The sequence below is a fragment of the Heloderma suspectum genome, chromosome 9 (assembly GCF_057233095.1).
Source record: "Heloderma suspectum isolate Gila_16-S chromosome 9, 16-S_ref, whole genome shotgun sequence".
NCBI classification, from domain to species: domain Eukaryota; kingdom Metazoa; phylum Chordata; class Lepidosauria; order Squamata; family Helodermatidae; genus Heloderma; species Heloderma suspectum.
The window spans coordinates 36,593,613-36,616,754 of record NC_139466.1 but is presented as its reverse complement, the minus strand read 5'-3'; the positions used below and the strand labels follow the sequence as shown (position 1 = coordinate 36,616,754).

Here is a 23,142-nt window from a genome sequence, read left to right as displayed (position 1 = left end):
ATGTGAATAACCTACTAACTGCAATTCACTTGGTTTTCACACTAAAATCAAAGAGTGCCAAATTCTTAGAAATCATTTTAAATAACAGCAATTAATAGCAGGAAACTGGATATGGATATGCTTGGAAACTACATTTATGTTAGCTACCCTAACATTTTACAGTAGTGAAACTGTAAATGATACAATACAATATGCTGTGAAGAGCATTACGTTCTTAAAATACACACTTGAGGTTCCCAAATAGTCACAATATGGTTTCAAATCTGATCAAAGTAGCTATTACGTTGTGTAATTTAACATTTAAATAAGTAGAAGGATACACAGTTAGTGCCAGCTTTTAGTGTGTGCTAAGGTTTGGACTTCCATATTTCTTCTAGTACGTTGCCAAATGTCTGACTGTTGTATAGTTGACCAGCTGAGTGTCTCCTAGTACAGTGGAGCTTACAGCAAAGTCCCATGGAGTTTTACAGATAAGCTCTGTAACAAAGACAATAAAGAGTAACAGCCTTTCTATATCACTTGCAGTCTTAAAGGATTGAAAACTGGCTACATCCTTACTGTTTTGTATTTAGTGCATTTGCTTTTGTGGAAAAGTTATTCTATTTGGTTCTCAGTTGCTAGTACTCTTCATTAAGGTGTGAGTGGAGACACTGAATGGTTGTCAAGGAAGTGGGCCATCAGGGACGTTAGGTACAACCACACATTACCTTGGAAAACCTGCACTCACAACAGGGTAAAGAACCCCTCCTTCTCCCCAATTCTCTCCTAGAAATGCTCCCACCAAACCCCAACCCACCCCCCGATTTTCTTTAGCCAGGTTTACTTCCAATCTCTGAGCCCAGCTGCGGGGGCGTGGAATGGGCAAATGGGAAAAAAATAACCTGGACAAACATTTGCAGGAGGTAGACAATAGGTGGGGAAGAGTTTAAGCACTCCTTTCCACCAAAGGGTTCTTCTCTGCAAGCGCTCCCTACCCCGGTATTCATGTTACATGGAAAACACGACATTGAAAATGTCGTGACACCCTTGTACTGTGTCATTGTGCCAGTTTTTAAAGACGAAAAAGCAAAACTTTGCAACTTCACTGTCAGCAGAATAACTGAGGATGAGAACCAGAGAGGATAATTGAGCACATCTCTCACTCATAACACAAATGTATTATTTCCTCAAATGTTTGTTTATCAGATATAGATACCATTTAGCATCAAGAAAAACAACTCCTTAATACCACCTAACAGTAGCACTTAACCTTTGCTTATTTCCTGATTGGAATGGTTCAGAGAAAAAGCTAAAAGGTTTTTTAGAAAGATGAACAATTCGTAGCTAAAAGCCGGGGAGTTGGTACAGGGGCAGCTATGAATGAGTCCTTCACAGATGTCTCTTCCCTCCCTTCATCCCAGGGGTGACTAGCAATTTTTTAAATATGTTTTAAATATGCCATTGATTTGAAGGGTTTCCTAAGTAGGAATCTGAGGTTCAGTTTGGCTTGGGATATCCTTTCTGTCACACTTCCTATTATCATTTAAGTTACTGCTCCATATGTAATCTTAGGCAAGATGGTAGCAACCAGTGAGAATGAAGGAGTTTTATTGAAATGTTAGTCCTTAAAAGAATGATGCATCACTGTATTTGCCCCTTACAGTGAGAGAGCTTATATCATCCATGTTTCTTTTAAGGGAACTGCAGTTATGCAATGTGAATGGCAAAAAGTCATTTCAAGATGGCTAGAATATGACCTAAAGAGAGAATGTGGGTCTTCCATCTGGTATAACTGCTCATTTCCAGATCATCCCGAAAGGCCATCAGCTCGGTTAGGAGACCTTACTTCTGTAGGTATGCTGTTGATGATCTTGTGGGAGCTAATCCAGCAATTTGCTGATGGATGCAAAGTCCTTCCAAATTTTGGGTGCTTAAATGGCTCACCACACTGCAGTAGTTTTTAATGGCAAGAGAAGCCAAAGATACAACTCAGGGGTGCCATCTGCATCTGATGTGGGTGGGTAGAGAGTTTTTTCAATTGGCTAGTGAAATACTATCCCCCAGCTGAAGAAATTTATCTCTTCAGCGAGTGCAAATATTGGGAGGGCCTCTTGATTTGAAGAGATTTGAGGCATGGAAACAAGGAGAGGGGTTGAGTGAATTGGCTGCCATTAGCTCCCATATGGTTTTTCAAATTGCTGCCATTTTCACTTGTTGTTTAAGTATAATTTGCACATTTTCTAGCTACTTGCCAAAAGGGTCACTTGGGACCATAGAGTGCCAGTGCAGGCCTTTCATCTGTCCATTCATTCTTCCATGATATGGCTATGTGTGACTCACACTGCTCATCAGCTCACGCTACCAGGGGCTCTTTTGGAGACTGGGCGCATTGTTTCTTTACACTATGAGCAGCAGTGACTCTCTTTCCCCCCGCCCCATCCCAAGACCTGTCCTGCAAGCTTCGTCAGCATCTTAGCAGAGGAGGTAGATGCCCAGAACTTGGATGCATTTCACAAGGTGAAAGAACTGCCAGAAGCTCAGCTCAAGTGTCCCTGGGGCAAAGCCCCATGGAGGAAATACCTGTACCCATGGATGCTGCCACAATTTCTGGTGGCAATTTGCATGAGATCACTGGCCTGTTGCACCATATCTCAGTGGCAGAGCCCCTGCTTTGCATGCCAAAGGTCCCAAGTTCCATCTCCAGGTAGAGCTGAGAAGGACCCTCCCTGAAACCCTGGAGAGCCGCTGCCAGTCAGTGTTGACAATACTGGACTAGATGGACCAAAAGTCTGACTTGGTATAAGGCAGCTTCTTATGGCCTAGTTCTCAGCTGCCACAGTGGCTATATCTTTGGGTGTGCTGGCCCAGACATTGTTTCCTCCATGTTACTTTGGGAATATTTAGGCTGTTCCATGCAGAGCTATTCCCTGACAACTGAAGTTTTCACTGTGATTGGAATACTGGTCTCCTATACAGTCCTCTTCCATTCTTCTCTTTCTTGGGTGTATAGAATTTCCTGTTTTCTCTTTCATCTAATAACATATCCAGAACCTTTTTATTTGAGCACAGCTGGTCCCTTCTTAAAAGTAGTCCTTCCTACCACAGGCTCTGAAGTTCTTACTTCTCAGGAATATGAAGTGTCTACTCTCCCTCCCTCCTTTTCTCTCTCTCTCTCTCTCTCTCTCTCGCATACACGTCCACACACACACTGTTGTCTTCCTGCTTTTAATTCCTTGCAAGATTCAGCTTAGTATCTTGGGTGCCCTGCATTTTGCTTAGCTGTGTATATCATGAAGATATGGTTCAAAACCTGTATTTTTTGCTTGATTGCTGAACATTACAGGATGAAAATCTAAATTCCTAGGGTTTAGGAGATGTCTGTTCGTCCTGGATCTGAAGCCAGTGAATGCCTCCTGAGACACAAGCCAGTGTATTGAAAAGATTAACTTATGAAATTCTGTGAAAACATAGGAAGGTAGATTGTACAATGTAGATTGTACAATTCTGTCTCTCCCCAAATGGTTCCTTGGTGTTTGTCCTTTAATAATCACAAAGATTTTTCTCATCACAAAGGCAGTGCAGGGAATTTGATGGGGAGCTTCAGGGTGTTGACATGGATTTAGTTTATAGGAAATCTACACTTCATTACAATTTACCAGTGGAGTCAGACCTTTTAATCCACAAATGGCTGAAGCAAATGGCAACTGACAGCAATGGGCAAACACTTAGGCTGGGTTAACACAACACACTAACCCATATTCAGTGGTTGAGTGTAGGTTGTTGTTGAACTGTTGTTGTACGGTGGGTTATCGAGTTGTCTGAACGCAGTGCATTTTCTGCAGGGTGACTTGTTAACCATGCAATGTGGCTTATTTTTCTTGAACAAGCAACCTTGAGAACTCATAGTTTGTTGCCGGATTGTTCAGGGTGGTTAACAAGAACATTGCACGGTTAACAAGCCACCCTGTGAAAACATGCTGTGTTCAGACAACACGATAACCTGTGGTTCAGCAACAACCCACAGTTCAACAACTCACACTCAACCACTGAGTATGGTTTAGTGTGCTGTGTGAACCCAGCCTTATTTGAATATTTCTTGTACTGGATGCATGTTAAACTAAACTTTTTCCTCTTGGTTCTTAATTGAGTCTTGTAGATATTTAGGGAAAAGCAAGGAAAACAGTGTAGAAGGACGTTATATGATGAAAGGGCACAGCTTTGTCTGCTCTAGGTAAAGGTGTTTGAAATGAAATCCTAGGAAAAGAGAGGGAAAAAGGTACAGGCTAAGTCCAGTATGGGGACCCATAAGTGGGGAGTGTGAGAGATGGGAAGGAGTCACTAAAGGGGAGAGAAGGGGCAGTTATTTGCATTTTAATCCCATCCTTCCTTCAGATTGCTCAAGGCAAGTGGCATGATCGATACAGCCCGATTTTATCCTTACAGTGGCCTCATGAGGTAGATGCAACAAAGAGTCTTGTGGCACCTTAGACTCTAACAAATTTATTATGGCATATGTTAGTCTGAGAGTGGCTGACTGGCCCAGTTCCACCCAATAAGCTTTGTGGCTGAGCAGGAATTTGCAGAGGAATCCTCCCAGGTATGGTCAGACACTCTAACCATGACATCACACTCAATTTCAGAGGAAGAGAACGAGGAGAGGCCAGTGTCTTAGAAGCCTAGAGAAGAGAAGGATTCAAAGCTGATAGTATGATCTGTGGCATTGGAGGTAGCAGATGGGTCATGACCTGAGAGGAGGCTTTTAAATTTGGACAAAAGTCCATTGGACAGTTAAAGTGGGGTATAAATATAGAAGTAGAACATCTCCTCGCAACCCTATGACTGCCACAGTCCATTCTCCATTCCCAAACACTTTCAGCCATGGCAAGCCAGCCATATGCATTCACTGGCCCCATGCGTGATATACTCATTTAATTTATTTAAGGCATTTGCATACGACGCTTCACAATATCTATCCCAGGGCACGCTGCTGCTGAGGTGCTTGCACACAACCGGCCGAAGTCATTATGAGTTAAGCTTTTTTGTATGTGGCTGTTATAGGCTGAAACGAGCATAAGGACAGGCCCTTAGAGTGAAATAACATTGGACAACTGCTTAGGCTTGGCTTTTCTTTTGCCCCTTACAGTCAGTCCCTTTGCAACATTGCAAAGATGCAGCCCTTCCTCCCTGTCCCCTTGGCAAATACTCTGGTTCACAGTCTGGTCATGGCTTGCTAGGCTGCTGAAATCCTCTCCGGTCGTCAGTTGTTTCCCTTTGGCCCCCTCACGTCTATCCAGCACCCTAGTGCCATAATCATTCACCATTCCCAGAGCTCTGATCATGTGACACCTTTTGTTAAATATTTACACTGGCTTCTTGTCCACTCCCAGATCCTGCATAAGTTTCTTGCCTTGTCTTCAGAGCTCCTTGACGCACTACTCCCACACACAATCTCTCCTCCTTATATCCTAGCATATCCCCGCCCGTGACCTTTACTCATCCAGCTTCACCATCCTCAGCTGTCTGAAGGTCTTCTGACCCCTCAAAAGATGACGACGGTGATGATTTATTTCTATACCGCCCAATAGCCAAAGCTGTCAGGGTGGTTCACAACAGTTGACAAAAAATGCAAGCAACAACATAATAAAACATTACATAATACGACATTATGATAAAATATAGTCTACAAATGCTAACATACAAAATTTAAAACAATTTAAACAGCTAAGGACAATTTCAGTAGACCTGTTCAAGACAGCTGACATAAGTACCCCATCATATACCATTAAATGCCTCAGAGTAGAGGGCAAACCTGGCACCAAAAAGGTGACTGTTGGTGCCAGGCAGGCCTCAGTGGAGTTCATTCCATACTTTTTTGCTTCGCCTTATGTCTGGAACTTCCTCCCAGAGTGCCTCTCAATGCCATCTCTTCTTTCAAAACTCTCTCCCCAAACCCACCTCTTCTGTGAAGCTTTTCATACAGTCCCTTTAGCAGTTAAGTCTAACATGAACCTGTACTAATCATGTATTCTTCTTCTGTTTATCCCTACCTCCATTTCTCTGTCCTCTCTCTGTTCTCTTTTATGACATTTTCTAGACTGTAAGTAGAGATGTGAAGGCCTAGGGGAAAAAAACCCAGAAAAAATTGAAGCGGGGCAGGGGGGATGGGGACACACACATTTTTTTTTTTTTTTAAATCCTTGGGAAAAAAACAGAGGATTTTCCTTTTTTTCCATTCTCCACCCCACCCCACTCCCCATTTTTTCTTGTTGCTTCCCCCCCCCCCCCGAGTCTTCACATCTCTTGTTGTTAGCCACTTAGGACAGAGACCTGTACTCTTGTTCTTTGTAAAGAGTATCAAGGGCACTGAGGAAATTTAGAGCTTCAAGTGGGGAGCTGTACTTGGAGAAAGAGGAGAGATCAAGGCAGATTATCTTTAAAATGAAGGAGGTTTGAGCATTCTTGAAAGCAGAGGAGCTGGGGCGGGGGAAGGAGAGAGTCTGAAAGAGACTGGGGGCGGGGTGCAGAGTGAATGGAGAGAGTTGCAGGGTTAATGAATCCCAGATTTTGTCAATGTACTCCTGAAGACAAGGGATTGCAAGATGTAAATTAGTGTTTGTGCAAGTGTGGTGTCTGGACAGCAAGAAGTCTTTAGCGGTCAGGGCAGCATAACCTTATAAATACATGGCCAAGGAGAATGCAGAACTTGCACACAGGAAGAAAAGGTCTGGATGAAGCATCTACATCTCCCCCTGAAAGTCAGAACATTCCATCACAGTCTGCGGTAACTGAGAAATTGAGCCCAGGATGGGGCTGTGGAACACACTTGATTCTCACTGGCTAAGATCACCAAAAGCATAGAGCAGATTGTGTCCCCAAGGGCACTCCTTCTCTTTCTTCCATGCCAGTAAATGGCTGCCCTTCTATAGGGTAAAGTAAAGTGCCAGATTTGAAGACACTGTTGTGGTGTCGGCATGATCTGCCTTCTGATGCTGGGGGCTCAGTTCTCCGTGGAAGGAATCCCACAGGTGTGTTGCTAATGGCCTCCGTATGCACAGCACACAGAGGTGCACTACCACCTGCAGGGGCCTTTGCATTTTGTAAGCACTCCCTCCATACACATTCTGCCCATCATAAAGATGGGCATGTTGCCAATAACTAATATTCTTGCATGGAAAAAAAAGTATGTTCTTTCATTATAGATCTGCCATACTGTTTCTTCTCAGTCATTGATGACGGGTCATCATAAATCTGGTCCTTCAGCTTTCATCAAAGGAATCTTGAATGAAGGCAACGTTAAGGAATAGCCAGTGCTTTTTGCGCTTAGTGCAGAATTTCGCAATCCTGAGAATCTAGTCTTTCAGGTTTGTTTATTTAAAGAAAGTTTCTAGCCCCTATGGCTCTGCAGATAGGCATAATGAAAACTGAGAAGCCAAAAAGGCTGGATAAGCTGGATTTCCAGGGGTGTGGAGGAGGATGTTTCTGTCCACTTGCCTACACTTGCCAGAAGAAGAATTATTTAAAAAATATTTTGTAAGAAGCAATTATATATTTCAGTAGAAAAAAATGTGAATGTAGACAAGGAATAGTTTTGTACCAGATTGACTTAGCTTCTTTCTCTCTCTCCACACACAGCTTCACTCAGTGACTCACAGAGGTGTCAAACCTGCATATTGCTTCTTTTAAAAAACATTTTTCCCACCTGTCAATAAAATAATTATCAGAGTGGCTAACCAGTGTAAATAAAACAAGAACAAAACAATTAAAACAGCAGTAGTCACTTTAAGCAGACCTAAGTGCTGATCTAAAATCTATTGAAACTCTGGGAAAACAAAATACTTTATAACAACCTATATACATCAGTGAGGAAAAGAAATAGAATTTAGAATAATTTTACAGAGGAGCAAAAAAAGTCTTCAAGAATTAATATCCAAATTACATTGGATTTTCATCTGGCCAATAAGGAGAACCCAAGCTTCTTCAAATTTCACAGTGCTGTTTACTGTCAAACTGTCAAAGTAGACATATTCAGTTAATTTGGCTGTTTGGACTAGAAAATTGGTGGATCTTTGCAAAACTTTGAAAGTCATCCATTAGGAGTAGGGTTAGATGCATGCCATTTAGTGGCAATATAGTTTTAGCCATGGCTAATAGATTCCAAATTGGTTCTTCATGCTCTTGATACGCAGTGTCTTTCAAATACCTGAATAAAATACTCAATGGAATGAATGAAAGGATACAACCAATCTTAGCACTGATCACTGGAATAGCTTTTTTTGAAAAAGTCTTAATCTTGGCACAGCTCTGCTAAGTGTGGATAAAATCAACTTTAGATAGGAAGCGTTTTCATCAACTGTCATTACTATTTTCCAACAGATAATGTGTCAGATGCCAGCAGTATATCTTTGCACTGATTTCCCCTTACATTTACAGAAGGAGATGAAGCTGGAACCTTTTTTGCAAAGTGGATATTGTGTGCAGAGTCTAGCTTCTAAGTGCAGAATTTGGGATACAGACATTGTGGGGGTGTCCTCCCTCCCTCCCTTTCATCCTTCGTTTCTTTAGATAATAGAGCATTCAGGTGATTTCACGGCCACTGCCACCACCTTTAAAGTGACCTTTAAAGAGCTCTATAAATTCATTTGCCAGCAGCAAACTTCCCTCCCCAGCATGATAGGTGGTTCCAGGAAAAGCTTGCAGGAGCAAAACTACCCTTTCTTTGCTCCATGGAAAACTTCTGGGAGGAAATATGGGGGAGGGGGGCTCTTGCCTCCCATTCGGGTTTTGCTAGCACTTTATGCAAAGCCCAGGATATGGGAGTGAAACTATCCCTCCTTTTTCCCCATGGAGAACTTGGTTGAGAAGAGGAGTGGTTTCTCTCCTTTCCCATTGGGTTTTTGCAGAAGGCAGCCATGGCAAAGGACTGCTTGCACCTTCTTCAAAAGCCCAACACAAGAGCAAACACCCCTCACTTACCCAATTTCTCTTGGCATGCCTCAGGACATACGGAAGCCGGAGGTTGGCGGTGAACAAAAATACTGGCTTGGCTAGGAAGCCAATTTGTGGACCCCTGCCTGAAACATCTGTCTCTTGGAGGATAAAGCGCACATGGAGCAATTATCACTTTATGAGAGAAAATTATAGTAGATAGGAATTGGATAGATGTCATCAGAGCTACTTCATGGTGATAGACCATCAATCCTCTTTGTGTTGGAACTCCTGTTTGTCCTGTTGAGTTATTCTTCAGGCTTTTTTTAATCCTCTTGCAGTCATGCCAGTGACTACAATGACTGTGTTCAAATGATCAAAATCTTGGCTTAATATGCTGAGTTGCATGAGCCCCCTGCACCGACACGCAGCCTCCTTGCTTCTCCCTTCATCCGAGTGGTCAAACAGCCATACAGTTAACCATACATCTGAACTAGGAAACTATGGTTAATGGCTTCCAAACAAGCCAAAATATGAAGCCATGGTTTCCATATCCTGGCTTGCTTGGAAGCCATTAATCATAGTTTGCAGTTTGGACATAACTTGAAGCTATGGTTAATTGGCTTCCTGGCTTGTTTGCTCATTCATTTGAAGGGAGAGCAGCTACATGTTGGTGCCCGATGCACGTGCATATCTCAGCTTATTACACTGACATTTGCTTGTCCGAACACACCAGGAAGAGCAAAATTGGTTTGGATGTCCCTCTGTTGTGCTTTGAATCTCAGATACCGTTTAAACAAGAGTGGAGATTTAAAGGTACCACTTTACTTTCAACTTGGTTAGAGGAGAATAGGATTAAGCATGGGATTGGTTTTTCCATTCCTGATAAAGCTTTTGGAAGGCATTTATGTACGTATGTGTGTATTGCACTTTTAAACTGTCCGGTAACCCAAGTTCCCTGGGAAGTCTACAGTACATTAAAAACAAAAAAAATACAATGAAACAATGAATAAAAATAGCACATAATAAAGCCATCAGCAAAGAGTAAAAATGAGCCAGCCAGGTAGGAACCGTTTCTTCAGTAGCAGCCTGATTACTGCCTCTTTTAAAGAGGTTGGTACTGCTCATGCACTCTGTCTCTCTGTCTCTGTCTCTCTCTTGGGATGTACGAAAGTAACTTACCTTTTCACGGATTCTGTTCATGGGGGGGGGCGTTCCGTCCCTCCCCCCAGAATCCTCGACAGGGGGGAGGCAATCCGGTCCTCCCCCCCCCCCGGAATCCTCGACGGCCGGCTGTGCTCCGCAGCGGCTCTGCGGAGCAGCTGGCCAGGCCCAGACCAGGGCTGTCCGCAGCCGGATTTCCGGCCGTGGAGGGCTCTGGGTTAAAAAAAAGCGTACGCAAATGGCGGTGGCTACAGCCGCCACAATCTGCATTCCTTATTTTTCGGCGTCTTAGTCTACATAAATATTTACATAGACTAAGACGAAGAAAAGAAAGGGGAACACAAATAGCGTACTGGGCGCTATTTGCATTCCCCTTTCTTGTCTTCGTCTTAGTCTACGTAAATATTTATGTAGACTAAGACAGCGAAAAATAAGTAACGCAAATGGCGGCTACGGCCGCCGCCATTTGTGTACGGGGTTCCCCCCCCCAGACGTGATAGGCTACGTAAGTCTTTACGTAGCCTATCACGTCTATGGGGGGGGGGGAAACACACACACACAGACTGCAAATGGCGGCGGCGGCAGCTGGTCGGAAGACCAGCCACCGCTGGAGCCGCTGCTGGAGCCGCCGCCGTCGTCGTCCGAAACATCTGCCCCAGGTAAGTCTCCTCCCGGTGGGGATCCGCAGGGGGCAGGGGAGGTGGCAGGCCATTCCACGATGGATTTCGGGGGGCCGAATTGCACTGGCATTCGGCCTCACCGAGATCCGTCGTGGAATTCTCTGACATCCCTCTCTCTCTCTCTCTCAAAGAGGAATTTATAACCTCCTGGATCCAGCCAGACATCCCCTCCCTAGGGGGGAGGGGCAAGCATACAAGTGGGGCAAGGGGCAAGCATACAAGTGGTTCTCCAAACATGATCAAGTACCTTGTCCACGTCCTCAGACGTCCACAACTGAAATTCATCCAACACAATTGGACCAGATGGTGTTCTGGACACCTCCACTACTGCAATTGCATGAACTGTGGAGCCTAAGTTGTGACGGATACGAGCAATGTTATCTTCAAAGCATCTCCCAAATTTGTCGCAGAGTGCCACCAAGGGTACATCCAACTCTTTCGGAGCCACATTGCAACAGGCTCCTTGCCACCTGGAAAAGCTCTGCTGGACAGCACTGTGAAGATGCAATGGAGGTAGAAAAGAAATCCTTCTTTGCCACCCTCACCACCCCAGAATAGGCTCGCTAATGGGCTCTAAACTGTGCTTGAACAGGTTCGGCATGAGTTTTCCTCCACTTGCATTCTGGCTGTTGTCCTGCTTGCTTCATTGCCCTTAGTTCAAATGTATACCAAGACAAAAGTGACCATGTTATACTTGAGGTCTTGGTTCTAAAGGAAGCAAAAGCTGAGTGCAGCTGAATGCATATCCTGGATTTTCGGAAAGCCAATTCTAATAAACTCAGAACATTGATAAGTAAGGTCCCATGGCAAGCAACTCTAATGAGATAAGGAGTCCAAGATGGGTGGGAGTTTTAAAAAAGGAAATTCTCAGGGCACAATTACAAACAATTCCAACAAGAAAAAAAGGTGGAAGACAACAGAAGAAGCCAATGTGGCTTCACAAAAAGCTTAGGGATGACCTGAAAACAAAAAAGGACACATACAGGAAGTGGAAGGAAGGCCAAGCTACAAAGGAAGAGTACAGGCAGGTAGCACAGAATTGCAGGGATGGCATCAGGAAGGCTAAAGCTGAGAACGAGCTGAGGTTAGCGAGGGATGCTAAAAGCAACAAAAAGGCTTTCTTCAGATACGTGCACAGTAAAAGGCAGAGGAAAGAAATGGTGGTTCAACAATTAAATTAGGATGGCAAATCATAACAGATAACAAGGAAAAGGCAGAAGTGCTCAATTCCTACTTTGGTCTTCTCCCAAAAAAGGGTCTATGAGCCCCCTGGCAAAGGTGAAGTACACGGCAGGATTGCATCTTGAGATGGATAGGCATATGGTCAAGGAACACCTAATTACTTTGAAGGACTTCAAATCTCCAGGGCCAGATGAACTGCATCCAACATAAAGGAACTGGCAGAACAACTCTCAGAAACACTGTCTGTTATTTTTGAAAAATCATGGAGGATGGGTGAAGTGCCAGATGACTGGAGGAGGGCTACTGTTGTCTCTATCTTCAAAAAGGGCAAAAAGGAGGAACCCTGGAACTACAGACCAGTCAGTCTGACATCAATCCCTGGGAAAATTCTGGAGCAGATTATGAAACAATCGATCCGTAAGCACTTTGAAAAAAATGCAGTGATTACTTGAAGCCAACATGGATTTGTCAAGAACAAATCCTGCCAAACTAATCTGATCTCACTTTTTGATCAGATAAGCTCCCTTGTGGACCGTGGGAATGCTGTAGACATCATATACCTCGACTTCAGCAAAGCTTTCGACAAAGTGCCCCATGATCTCCTGATGGGCAAACTAGCTCAAAGTGGGATAGATGAAACAACGATCAGGTGGATCCACAGTTGGCTACAGAATCGGACTCAAAGAGTGCTTATCAATGGGACCTTCTCAAGCTGGGGAGAGGTAACGAGTGGGGTACCGCAGGGCTCAGTCCTGGGCCCAGTGCTCTTCAACATTTTTGTTAATGACTTGGAGAAGGAGGTGCAGGGAATGCTGATCAAATTTCCAGATGACACAAAATTGGGTGGGATAGCTAATACCCTGGAAGACAGAAACAAAATCCAAAATGATCTTGATAGGCTGGAGCACTGGGCAGAAAACAACATAATGAAATTCAAAAGGGATAAATGCTAAGTTCTGCACCTAGGAAAAAGAAGTCAAATGCAGAGTTACAAGGTGGGGGAACCTTGGCTCAACAATACTACAAGCGAGAAGGATCTTGGAATTGTTGTCGATCACAAGCTGAATATGAGCCAACAACGTGATGTGACTGCAAAAAAGGCCAATGCCATTTTGGGCTGCATTAATAGAAGCATAGCTTCCAAATCCCGTGAAGTACTCGTTCCCCTCTACTCAGCACTGATTAGGCCTCATCTTAGGACTGTGTCCAGTTCTGAGCACCACACTTTAAGAAGGATGCAGACAACCTGAGAGGGTTCAGAGGAGAGCAACAAAGATGATCAGGGGACTGGAAACAAAGCCCTATGAGGAGAGACTGAAAGAACTGGGCATGTTTAGCCTTGAAAAGGGATGACTGAGGGGAGATATGATAGCGCTCTTCAAGTACTTGAAAGGTTATCACAGAGAGGAAGGCCAGCATCTCTTCTCGATCATGCCAGAGTGCAGGACACGGAATCATGGGCTCAAGTTACAGGGAGCCATATTTCGGCTGAACATCAGGAAAAACGTACTGACTGTTAGAGCAATATGACAATGGAACCGATTGGGAGGTGGTGGACTCTCCCACACTGGAGGCGTTCAAGACGAGGCTGGACAGCCATCTGTCAGGGATGCTTTGACATGGATTCCTGCATTGAGCAGGGGGTTGGACTCGATGGTCTTATAGGCCCCTTCCCACCCTACTGTTCTATGATTCTATGATTCATTTTGGAGCTTTGAATTGTCATTTTCGGTTTGCCCGGTTTGATGCATTTTTGAGGCAAGCTCTCCATAAAAGGAAAATCTCAAGTGGGTACAGGGAAACAAGGAAGTGTAGCTTTATGACTGACACCTCTAGCTACCAATCAGGAAACAACTTTAGAATGATTTTGTGTTTTTTACTTCCAAACACAATTATTTGGGGAAGGGTGTAGAAAGGCAAGGCTGCAGAGTTGTTGTGGTTAGTTCTCCTCCCACCCCAAAGTTTCCTCCTGCTTTTTGTTTTTTGGGGTTTTTTGTTCATCTCCCTAACTCCTGCACCCTAGGGATGGGCAAACGTGCCAGACCCTCACCGACCACCCAACCCTGCTCGCCGTACGTGGCAAGCCACTGGACCATTTGCACCTGTAATAGTCTTATAGGCCCCTTCCAACCTTACTGTTCTATGATTCTATACGGCCTGGGCTCTGCAGCGAGGGAGTAGGGCGTTTGGGTATGAAGGAGGGGGTGTAGCAGAGCGCCTGCTTTGCATGCAGAAGGTTCCAGGTTCTGGCCCCCAGCATCTCCAGGTAGGGCTGGTAAACCTGCTGCCTGAAACCCGGTAGAGCCACTGGCAGTCAGTGTCACCAACACTGGGCTAGATGGACCGTCTGACTCAATATAAGGCATCTTCCTATGTAATCATGTCAACCATGTGGGACATCTCCATGTTCCACAGAGTGACTGGGGCATCAACAGGAACACCAGCCGTACCAACAGGAAAATCCCCCAAAGCCCTTGAGAATCCAGCAGAATCAATAAGCCTCCAGGGGTGGGCGGTTTTGATAGATCCCCACCCTTGCAGAAGGGAAAAGTTACTGAAAGTCCAAACTTCAACACAAAATGATCTGATCGTGACCAGGGAATAGATGTTAAATCCCACACCTTCAGATCACCATCCTCCTGCCCAGCATGGAAGGGTGTACATAAGGTAAAAATCACTCAGAATGGATATCATCCTTACACCACTTCCAGCGTTTTTGCTATGAACTGGATTCCCGGTACGCCAAGTTCATGAGTCATGCACCTGCAAAACTCCCTTTTTCAAAAGCTGTCCTCAGAAAACAAAACATGATCAGAACTGGCCTGTTTTTTGAGTGACTTCTGGAAATTAATTTCTCAGCTTGGATATGAAATTGCATTATCTGGATCAGTCAGATGTCCTGAAAAGTTGTTTTGATGCAGTTTATTGTTAGCAGATGCTAGGAGTAATTAGAATTGTTTGATCCAGTAACTTTGTATACATCTATTTATCATGTGTTTGAGAACGAAGTTCTTGTAGATAAGAACAGTAATCTCTTATTCCTGGGGTGGGGATGGGGAAGTGGTGGATTGGTTTAGTGATGCCCTTTCTGTTCTAGGTGCAGCTCATCAAAATTATTTGTCAAATCCAAGTTACTAATGGGAGGGAATAGATTTCAATGTTACAGCTGCATCAGTCCTGGGCAGAACTCTTCCTGGTTAGGTTTTTACTTAAGGCAGCTTCTAACATCTGGAGGGGTTGAGGACGCATTAGGATGATCCATTCCTGGAGGTTTAAAGATCTGGATTGTTCCCTGTCTCTTGGAATTTTTCCAGCTGGTATAGTTGGCCGTCCAGTTAGCACTCTGGTTTATCTCTAGGATTTGGAAATAACCTAGGCTGTCTGCATGAATGCACCTACACTTCGTGATAGAGTTGGACCATCTCCTTGGTTTTCTGAGGAGTGGGTTCAGTGAAATGAGAAAATGTAAGTGGCAAAAGACTTAGGCCAGATCCTATCATTTACAGATAACAGGGCATAATAGAGTCTATTCTGTTGCGGTATTGGCAACGAATAAATCTCCTGACTGTCACGGACGGCGTTCTACAACTATGGATGGTGCCTCCTCCTGGAGCAGGTAAGCAGGATCCATTTTGATTCTTGCCTCTCCAGGGGAAGGAGCCATCCTGGTCTCCAGACTGGCAAAGGCCGCCCTCAGCCTGAAGACTCAAGTCAGATGGAAGGCTTTTTAGTGATCCTCTTGATGATATCCTTGTAGTAACCAAGGACAAGAAGAAGGATTTACCAACAGCAAAGAAGGAGAAACACAGGGCTGAACAATGCCAGTCTTTTCGTTTCAACAGAAGAACTAAATATAAGACCTCAGAAGGCTTCAAGTCTAGATGGAATTGGAATTTCAAAGCCTCGGACAAGAGATCTGTCCAATGTAACACATCCAATTTCTCTTCAGCCTCCAAGCTCAACAAGGATCAAAAGAAAAATCCTTCAGCATGATGACAGAAGGGTCAGTGGCCCATAGGGACATGCCTGCTCCACTTTGCCCAGGCCTAGTTCCAGACTACCTCAGATCGGTGGGTCAGAGACACTGTGTCAAGGTGAATTCCTGGGAATTCACTCAGATCCTGCACAACAAATTCATATCCAAATGAAATATGGGCCTTTTCTGTTGTGGCACTCAGAATGAAAGTGGACTCTCAAGAGACCTCCATCAGACCCCTTTGCTGCCCACTTTTTACGGGAGCTTTGAAAACAGTTTTGCTTCTCAAGTTAGGGCCTGTTGTAGTCTGCCTTTAGCCTATTGCTACTTTCAAGTTTTTTATTGCATTTGGTTGTTTTATACTATTTAGATTATTTATTATGCTGTTTTTAGTAGCAATTGTATTTTGAATATTGAAAGTTGCCTTGAATATATTCCAGTTGGATACATATTCCAGCTGGATATAAATTTTGGAAACAAATAAATGAGCAGGGCCTGTCTTGTTTTTTTATTGATCTATAAGCCTCTCTGGGAGCCCTTTTGGCTAAAGAGCAGGGTAAAAATAATGTAAATATATAAATAAATATTGGGTAATTACAGTAGGTGCATCATGAATGGACCAGGCTTTCCTAGTTTTGTTCCATTTTTTGCTGCAACTGGGAATTTTGCACATAAGTGGATTTCAGAAGGGATCCACCTGTAGATAAATCAAACTGCTGAAGTTACTAGCCTATTGGCCCCCCGTATTCTGTTCAGTCATTTTCCTCTTCTGTTTGTTAGTTGTATGTCCCATCTTTCCATGGTCACTCTCAAAGCGGCTAACGGAGCTATCATAGGGAAGATGATCCTTGATGGAAACTTAGAGGGCAGAATTTGACCACTCCTGTGGCTCCTTAAAGGGCTCTCTTGTCAGTTAAAGCTCTTCCAGTGTTAATGGCAGTGATGGAAAATGAAGGATGGAATTTTGCCCCTTCCTGTACTGCTACCAGATTACAAAAGTTTTTCTGCATACTTACCTGGAAACTATTCTTGGTTCCCTTGGGCAACCAAACAAATGGCTGTTGATAATGCCTGGATGCAGTTGTCAGCTTAACCAATTAATTCCCGGTCGTGTTCTACACCTCCAGTAATCTCTGTCTTCTTTTGAAAGCCCTCCAGGGCAAAAGATCCCACTGTCTCGCAAGACACCTTATTCCATAGTTGAAATGCCATTTTATTTCAAAAAGGTAATTTTCACGTTTAATCTAAATCTACCTTCCTGTGGTTTAAACCTATTGTTTCTGATCCTACGGGGAGAACAGAGAGGGGTGACTTCTTCTGCATTTCCCAAGAATATGGTATGCGAAAATTGTGATTGAAATGTAGCAGTTTCTCCTGATGGTTCTACACAGGATCCAGAACAACAGGTGTGTGTGCCAGTTAGTGTTTGATAAAATATTTCTGCATTGTCTGTGTGTATCTGATGAAAAAGTGATGGTGTATGTATATCTGATGAAAAATGGTGGAAGTTTCACTGAAAAATTTATAAACATCTGATTTATGTTATGTGTGAATCAGAAACATCTGATTCACACATAACTCTAAGCAATGGTTTGGCCTTGTGAGCCCATCCTCCCTTCTCCTTTTGCATACTCCACCTCTGTTACTCGGGTTTAGCATAAACCATGGTTTGTGGGTTTCAGTGTGACAATAATCCAGGAAGTAACTAATTAAGTGGAACATGTAAGGGCAAGAGGGAACACATGTACACAGGACTCATTCCTGTTGCAATAAATCCTGGTCTGGCATTATCTGTGAACTGACCCACTATCTGTAGCCTGTCAGAAAACCGGTAGGTAGGTAGGTAGGTAGATGATAGATAGATAGATAGATAGATAGATAGATAGATAGATAGATAGATAGGCTGAAGCTCAAATATTTTGGCCACCTAATGTGAAGAGAAAACTCTCTGGAAAAGACCCTGATGCTGGGAAAGACTGAAGGCAAAAGGAGAAGGGGACGGCAGAGGATGAGATGGCTAGATAGCATCACAGATGCAATGAATATGGACTAGAGCACACTCCGGGAGAGAGCGGAGGACAGGAAGGCCTGGCGTGCTATGGTCCATGGGGTCACGAAGAGTCGGACACAGCAACTGAACAACAACAGATAGATAGATAGATAGATAGATAGATAGATAGATAGATAGATAGACAGACAGACAGACAGACAGACGTGTGTGTGTGTGTGTAGAGTTCCTTGAAAAATATGTCCAGTTACGTTCATTTATTCTCAATGGTGGTTTACAAAATCTTTCAAACGCTAAGTGCCAGCATCCCTTTTCTTTATTTAAAGCACAGGTCTTTGGCAGCGCTTAAAAGTATTCAGTTATCCTGGCACCATCATCAAAGGGTTAGCTATCTGGCATCTTTGTAGTTGTGACACATCACATGGAGGTCTTCAGAGCTACATTAGACTTCCTGTGGCCAGTTGGCTACCTCCTGCAGCCTCATTATCAGTGGTTCAGGGCAGTGGAGTAGTTGATTTGCAAAGCAGCTTATGTGGTCCAGTATGGCGTCCCACTGCCTGTTCTTCTTCTTGGTTTCCAAGCCCTGCAGTGCCATGGAAGGCCCCTTGTTTGAAAGCCACCATCATTCTGCTGGTTTTAGACACACATGGGCTACTGTTGATCTAACCATTTCACATAGGACCATTTCTATTGTAAGGAGTTCTTAGTTAATTGCCCTGCAGACATACACCTCGTAATTTGTTCAGGAAGAATCGATGAGCAGGATGCTAGATTCTTGCAGGCTCACACTCCTGAAATCAATCCTTTAAAGATAAAGTGACTAATTGTAGCCTAGTGTTTCCAGTGCATGTGCCTTTCCCATAGTAAACAATATTTCTTCAGAAAAAAAGGCCATAATCTTAATCCATGTCAGAGGGCATGAGGTGTTTACTTCTTCCTTGCCCATCCATACTCTTAACTGCATGTTCCATCTTGTTTTCCCCCCCACATTCCATTAATATTTACATAAAGGCACTTTTCCAGAGCACCCTAGATTACACAATCCTGTCTTTCTATGACTGATATTGAGCTCCTATCTCATGTATTGGTGCAGCCAACACACACCCATCTTGCTGTATTGGTGTTGTCCTGTCCTGCTTACACATAATTGAAGCATATAAAGGCAATCCACAATCATTTCCGTATGTCTATGTTAAGATTAAAAGAGAGAGAGAGAGAGAGAGAGAGAGAGAATGTATGAGTCCTTTGTGTGTGAGTGTATAGGGTACTTGCACATTGTTTTGTTGTTTTGAAACATTTTTATCCTTTTAATAAAATAATCCTCAAGGCAGCTAACAACTGTAATTAAAACAACAATAAAAACAGTTAACACAGCAGCCATTACTTCCAGAGGAGCTAAATGCTAATCTAAAAACCATTAGTCTTAGAAAGCTAAAAGTACACAGAGGCTGTGTTTGGACATAGCGCTAAACCATATGTTTGGTGCTTTGTGAATCAGTCTGTGCTTCCCCTCCTCCAGTGCAGCCATGAAGAGATTGGAAGCATCTGTTTCCATTTTAATCTAAATGCAGTTTGTCATTTTATGCAAACCAGGACAAACTGTGGTTAGTTTAAATTGATTTGTCTAAACAAGCCAAAATCAAACAATAGTTTCTGATCCTGGCTTGTTCAGATAAACTGTAGTTAAAACTGACTTCACTTCCCAATTTGGACAAAACAACAAAGAGTAGGTGTATGTACTGAATGCTAAATTATGGTTTAGCATTATATCCAAATGCAGTCACACACAGACAGTCCAGTGCACCTTTATTACAAGTTAGCCTTTCCCAACCTGCTGCCCTCCAGATGATTTGGGCTACAACTCTCAGTGTTCCTGACCATTGGCCATGCTGCCTAGTGCTGATGGAAGTTGAAGTCCAAAACATCTGGAGGGCACCAGGTTGGGGAAGGCTGATATAGGTCTTGATCCAGCTGATATTCATAATGATGATTTGGGGTCATGTCAACACTTTGTGGACATCTTTACACAACCTTGCGGATAACATGAAATAGGACCCATTTCAACAAAAGTAGAACACAAGCCATTTTGGAACCTCCTGAAAAAAATGGGTGTACGATTTTCATGCATGTGAAATGTGAAGATCTGCACCTTCCATCTGTGCTAAATGGTTCTTCCACTCCCTTTCAACAATGCAGATGTTGGCTCCTGGACCCTTCTACCTTTCCAGGCAAGCAGAGAGGGTATATTATGTACCAACGCACAATTGTATCCTTAGGTGGTTGGCTTGATAACTAGTTTTCTGTAGACCACAAAAAAAATATTTGGGAAACAGTGAAAATCCCATTAATGGCTAATTGTCCTGTGCTGAACCCTGAATTATCAGCTTTAAAAGAAACTGGATCATAACTCCATGTTTAAATTGAATTGTTCATCTGGTTTAGAATTAGCTTGCATAGACCCACCTGATCCCCACCCACCCCCACAGGCACACACAGACACACAGTTAACCCTGGGCAGTCTGCTGTGTTTCTGTGCCACATTACCAGCAGCTGCAGTACAGATGGTGTAGTTCACTTCAGAGTTGAGTGCAAATTTCAGTCCAAAATATTTCCTTAACTAATTTTGACTGTCCTAGTTTAGAAAACTTAGGGGTTGGAGTTCAGTTGAAAATATTGCACAGGGGAGCCAGTTCAGAACAAAAATGTGAACTAGACCAGGTGCATACGGTTGCAGCATATCTACTTATTACAGACCTCTTTAAGAAACAATTCATTGTTTGCCTTGGCAGAAAATAACCAACACTTGTTCGGAAGCGCATACCAGCCATAATACAATATATTTTGGTTACCCCCTCAGTAGATGAATGGGGAAACTTCAGATGTATATAGCTGTACACAGATGCAGCCCACAGTAAGTTCCACACTCATGGGAGCCCATTCTGCCATGTTACTAGTATCTGTTTGCAACTAACTTCATGGCAATATTTCTCCATGCAGTCTCGTCCCCAGAGATGGTCGGGAGGGAATGTAAGGAGAAGAAAGGGGCTGGCTTGCGTGTATGAACCCTGGGGAAGCAACTGCAATGTGGCACCCCCTGATCTGGGTCATGTCAGGCAAACCAGGAGTCACATCAGGACCTTGGATAGCACACTGCAGGATGTGCTGGCTGGAGTATTCTCCCATAAAGAGCTGTTGTCCCAGCAAAGGAGTACAGCCAACTGAGGCCTTAAGAAGGCAGACAGAGCCTGTTCTTTTAGTGGCTCTATCGCTGCTGGATGTTGATTGTAGTTTTTAAAGGGTCAGCGTCTGTTCTGCAGTCTCATGCTCTTGCATGGCTCAGAGACAGGAGAAGCTGCAGGGGAGTAATTCACAGTCAGATGTCAATGGGGGAGCCATGTCCTTAGGCTGGGAAGGAGTAGGAGGGGGCACTGAGGGCTCCCTCTGAAACTACGACGTGCCTGATTCCATGTCCTCCTTGGGGCAATGAGGAGCCCTGGCCCCAGGGGGCATGACAGTTTTTGCTAACCCTTGTTTGTTCTTAAATGAATTTTGCATCAAGAAGTTCAGTACAGAATGCCGTATAAGTTAGACTTCTCAAGGATTAAATACAAAAATGCTCCTTCCTACTCCCATGAAGGTGAAAATAACCTTGGCTTTGTATTCCACCTTGAAATATACCTGACTCTGCTAATTGGGTGTTGGCCTTCTCAAACCTCATTATTCTGTGGCCTAAGTCTCCAGCTGCCATCAATCTCAAAGAGAAGGCTTCAGTTTTTTTGTGTAATTGTTATAGAAATGTGTTTTTGACCCCCCCACCCAGCCAATTTACCAGTAAGCCCAGTTAACATTAGAATTGTCACTAGCACCTGTAGACTGTGTAAAATCGGGTATCAATATGACTTCTCTTCAGCTATGTTCACACTTCTCCAAAGCAGCTGTTAAAAAAACAAAAAGTTCCATTTTCACAATAAACTTTTTTCAAAATGAGAGGCCTTGTAGTTCCAGCTCAAATGATATATGCTTTCAGGTTATTTGCTAGTAGAGAAGAGTCATCGTTGTCTTTTTGCGAGATTCCTAGGAATGTGCAAGTTAAACTTCTCAGTGTCACCACCAAATGTGTTATACAAGGAAAAGCAGGTATCACGTTTTTAACAAGGGCTCGGTTCTCCTTAAGGTGACTAAAAATGACCAATGTTCCAAAGCCTTTTGTACACCGTGGCATCCAAATCTCCAGGTGGTTCATAAGTATTGCATGCCTCTCGCCTAACTCCAAAAAACCTGACCTTGCATCTATTGAATACTGCTATTTGTTTGGGGCTTCTGGTTGCCTGACCATTTAGATATCTTTCAAGCCACTTGGATAGGTGAGGGTGAAATGATACGCTTTACCATGAGAAGGGCTCGGGGGGTATCTTGCAGAGCCTTTCAGCCTTAGGCTTTCAGATCCATTGAGCTCTACCAAGCCAGTTGGTCGCTTGTTGAAATGGAGTTTGCCATGTTTTGCCAAGTCTTGAGTATCACTTAAATAGCTGTTTCACCTAAACATTGAGGCTAGTTGCCGCAGCAGATGTCTCACATGTTGAGTATTACAACGCCTCATTCACTTCTGACAAGAGAACTGGAGCAGATATGCTCGTGAAGGAGACATTAGCACGGAACTGCCCTGGCCTTTTCATGGGAATTCATAGAATCATAGAATAGTAGGGTTGGAAGGGGCCTATAAGACCATCGAGTCCAACCCCCTGCTCAGTGCAGGAATCCAAGTCCAAGCATCCCTGACAGATGGCTGTCCAGCTTCATCTTGAATGCCACCAGTGTAGGGGAGCCCACCACCTCCCTAGGTAATTGGTTCCACTGTCGTATTGCTCTTAACAGTCAGGAAGTTTTTCCTGATGTTCAGCCGGAATCTGGCTTCCTGTAACTTGAGCCCATTGTTCCATGTCCTGCACTCTGGGATGATCGAGAAGAGATGCTGGCCTTCCTCCCTGTGACAACCTTTCAAGTAATTCATTGCTCTTCCCATCCCAAGTTAGAAATAGGTTTCCTTTTCCTTGTCTTTCACATTCAGAGAGGCTAAATTAATGTGACTTTCTTAAAAACTAAAAGAGAAAACCTGGTCAGAAATTGAGAAGACCTTTCAAAAGTAATAATAATAATGCAGAACTGACTCCTTGGGGTTTATATTTCTAACCGTCTCTTTGTTTTTCATTTTTAATGTACTAATAAAG

General features: G+C 43.6%; 1 protein-coding gene across 8 annotated transcripts in view; it reads left to right on the top strand.

Moving 5' to 3' along the window:
• The window catches only part of AMMECR1 (AMMECR nuclear protein 1), a 144,777-nt gene that overhangs the window by 100,989 nt on the left and 20,646 nt on the right, over positions 1-23,142 (top strand). For 4 of the 8 annotated variants that reach the window (XR_014784856.1, XR_014784855.1, XM_084814139.1 and 1 more), the window contains exon 4: positions 1,677-1,829. The exons of 1 other annotated variant lie outside the window; for it this stretch is intronic. Coding sequence is in view for 3 of the 7 variants with exons in the window: in XM_084814139.1 (XP_084670265.1) it covers positions 1,677-1,829 (153 nt within the window). In the remaining 4 variants the exon portion in view is untranslated. Of the gene's footprint in view, positions 1-1,676; positions 7,341-17,207; positions 23,140-23,142 lie in introns of those variants that run through there. 3 more of the 8 variants (XM_084814143.1, XR_014784858.1, XR_014784857.1) reach the window with 3 other exon arrangements.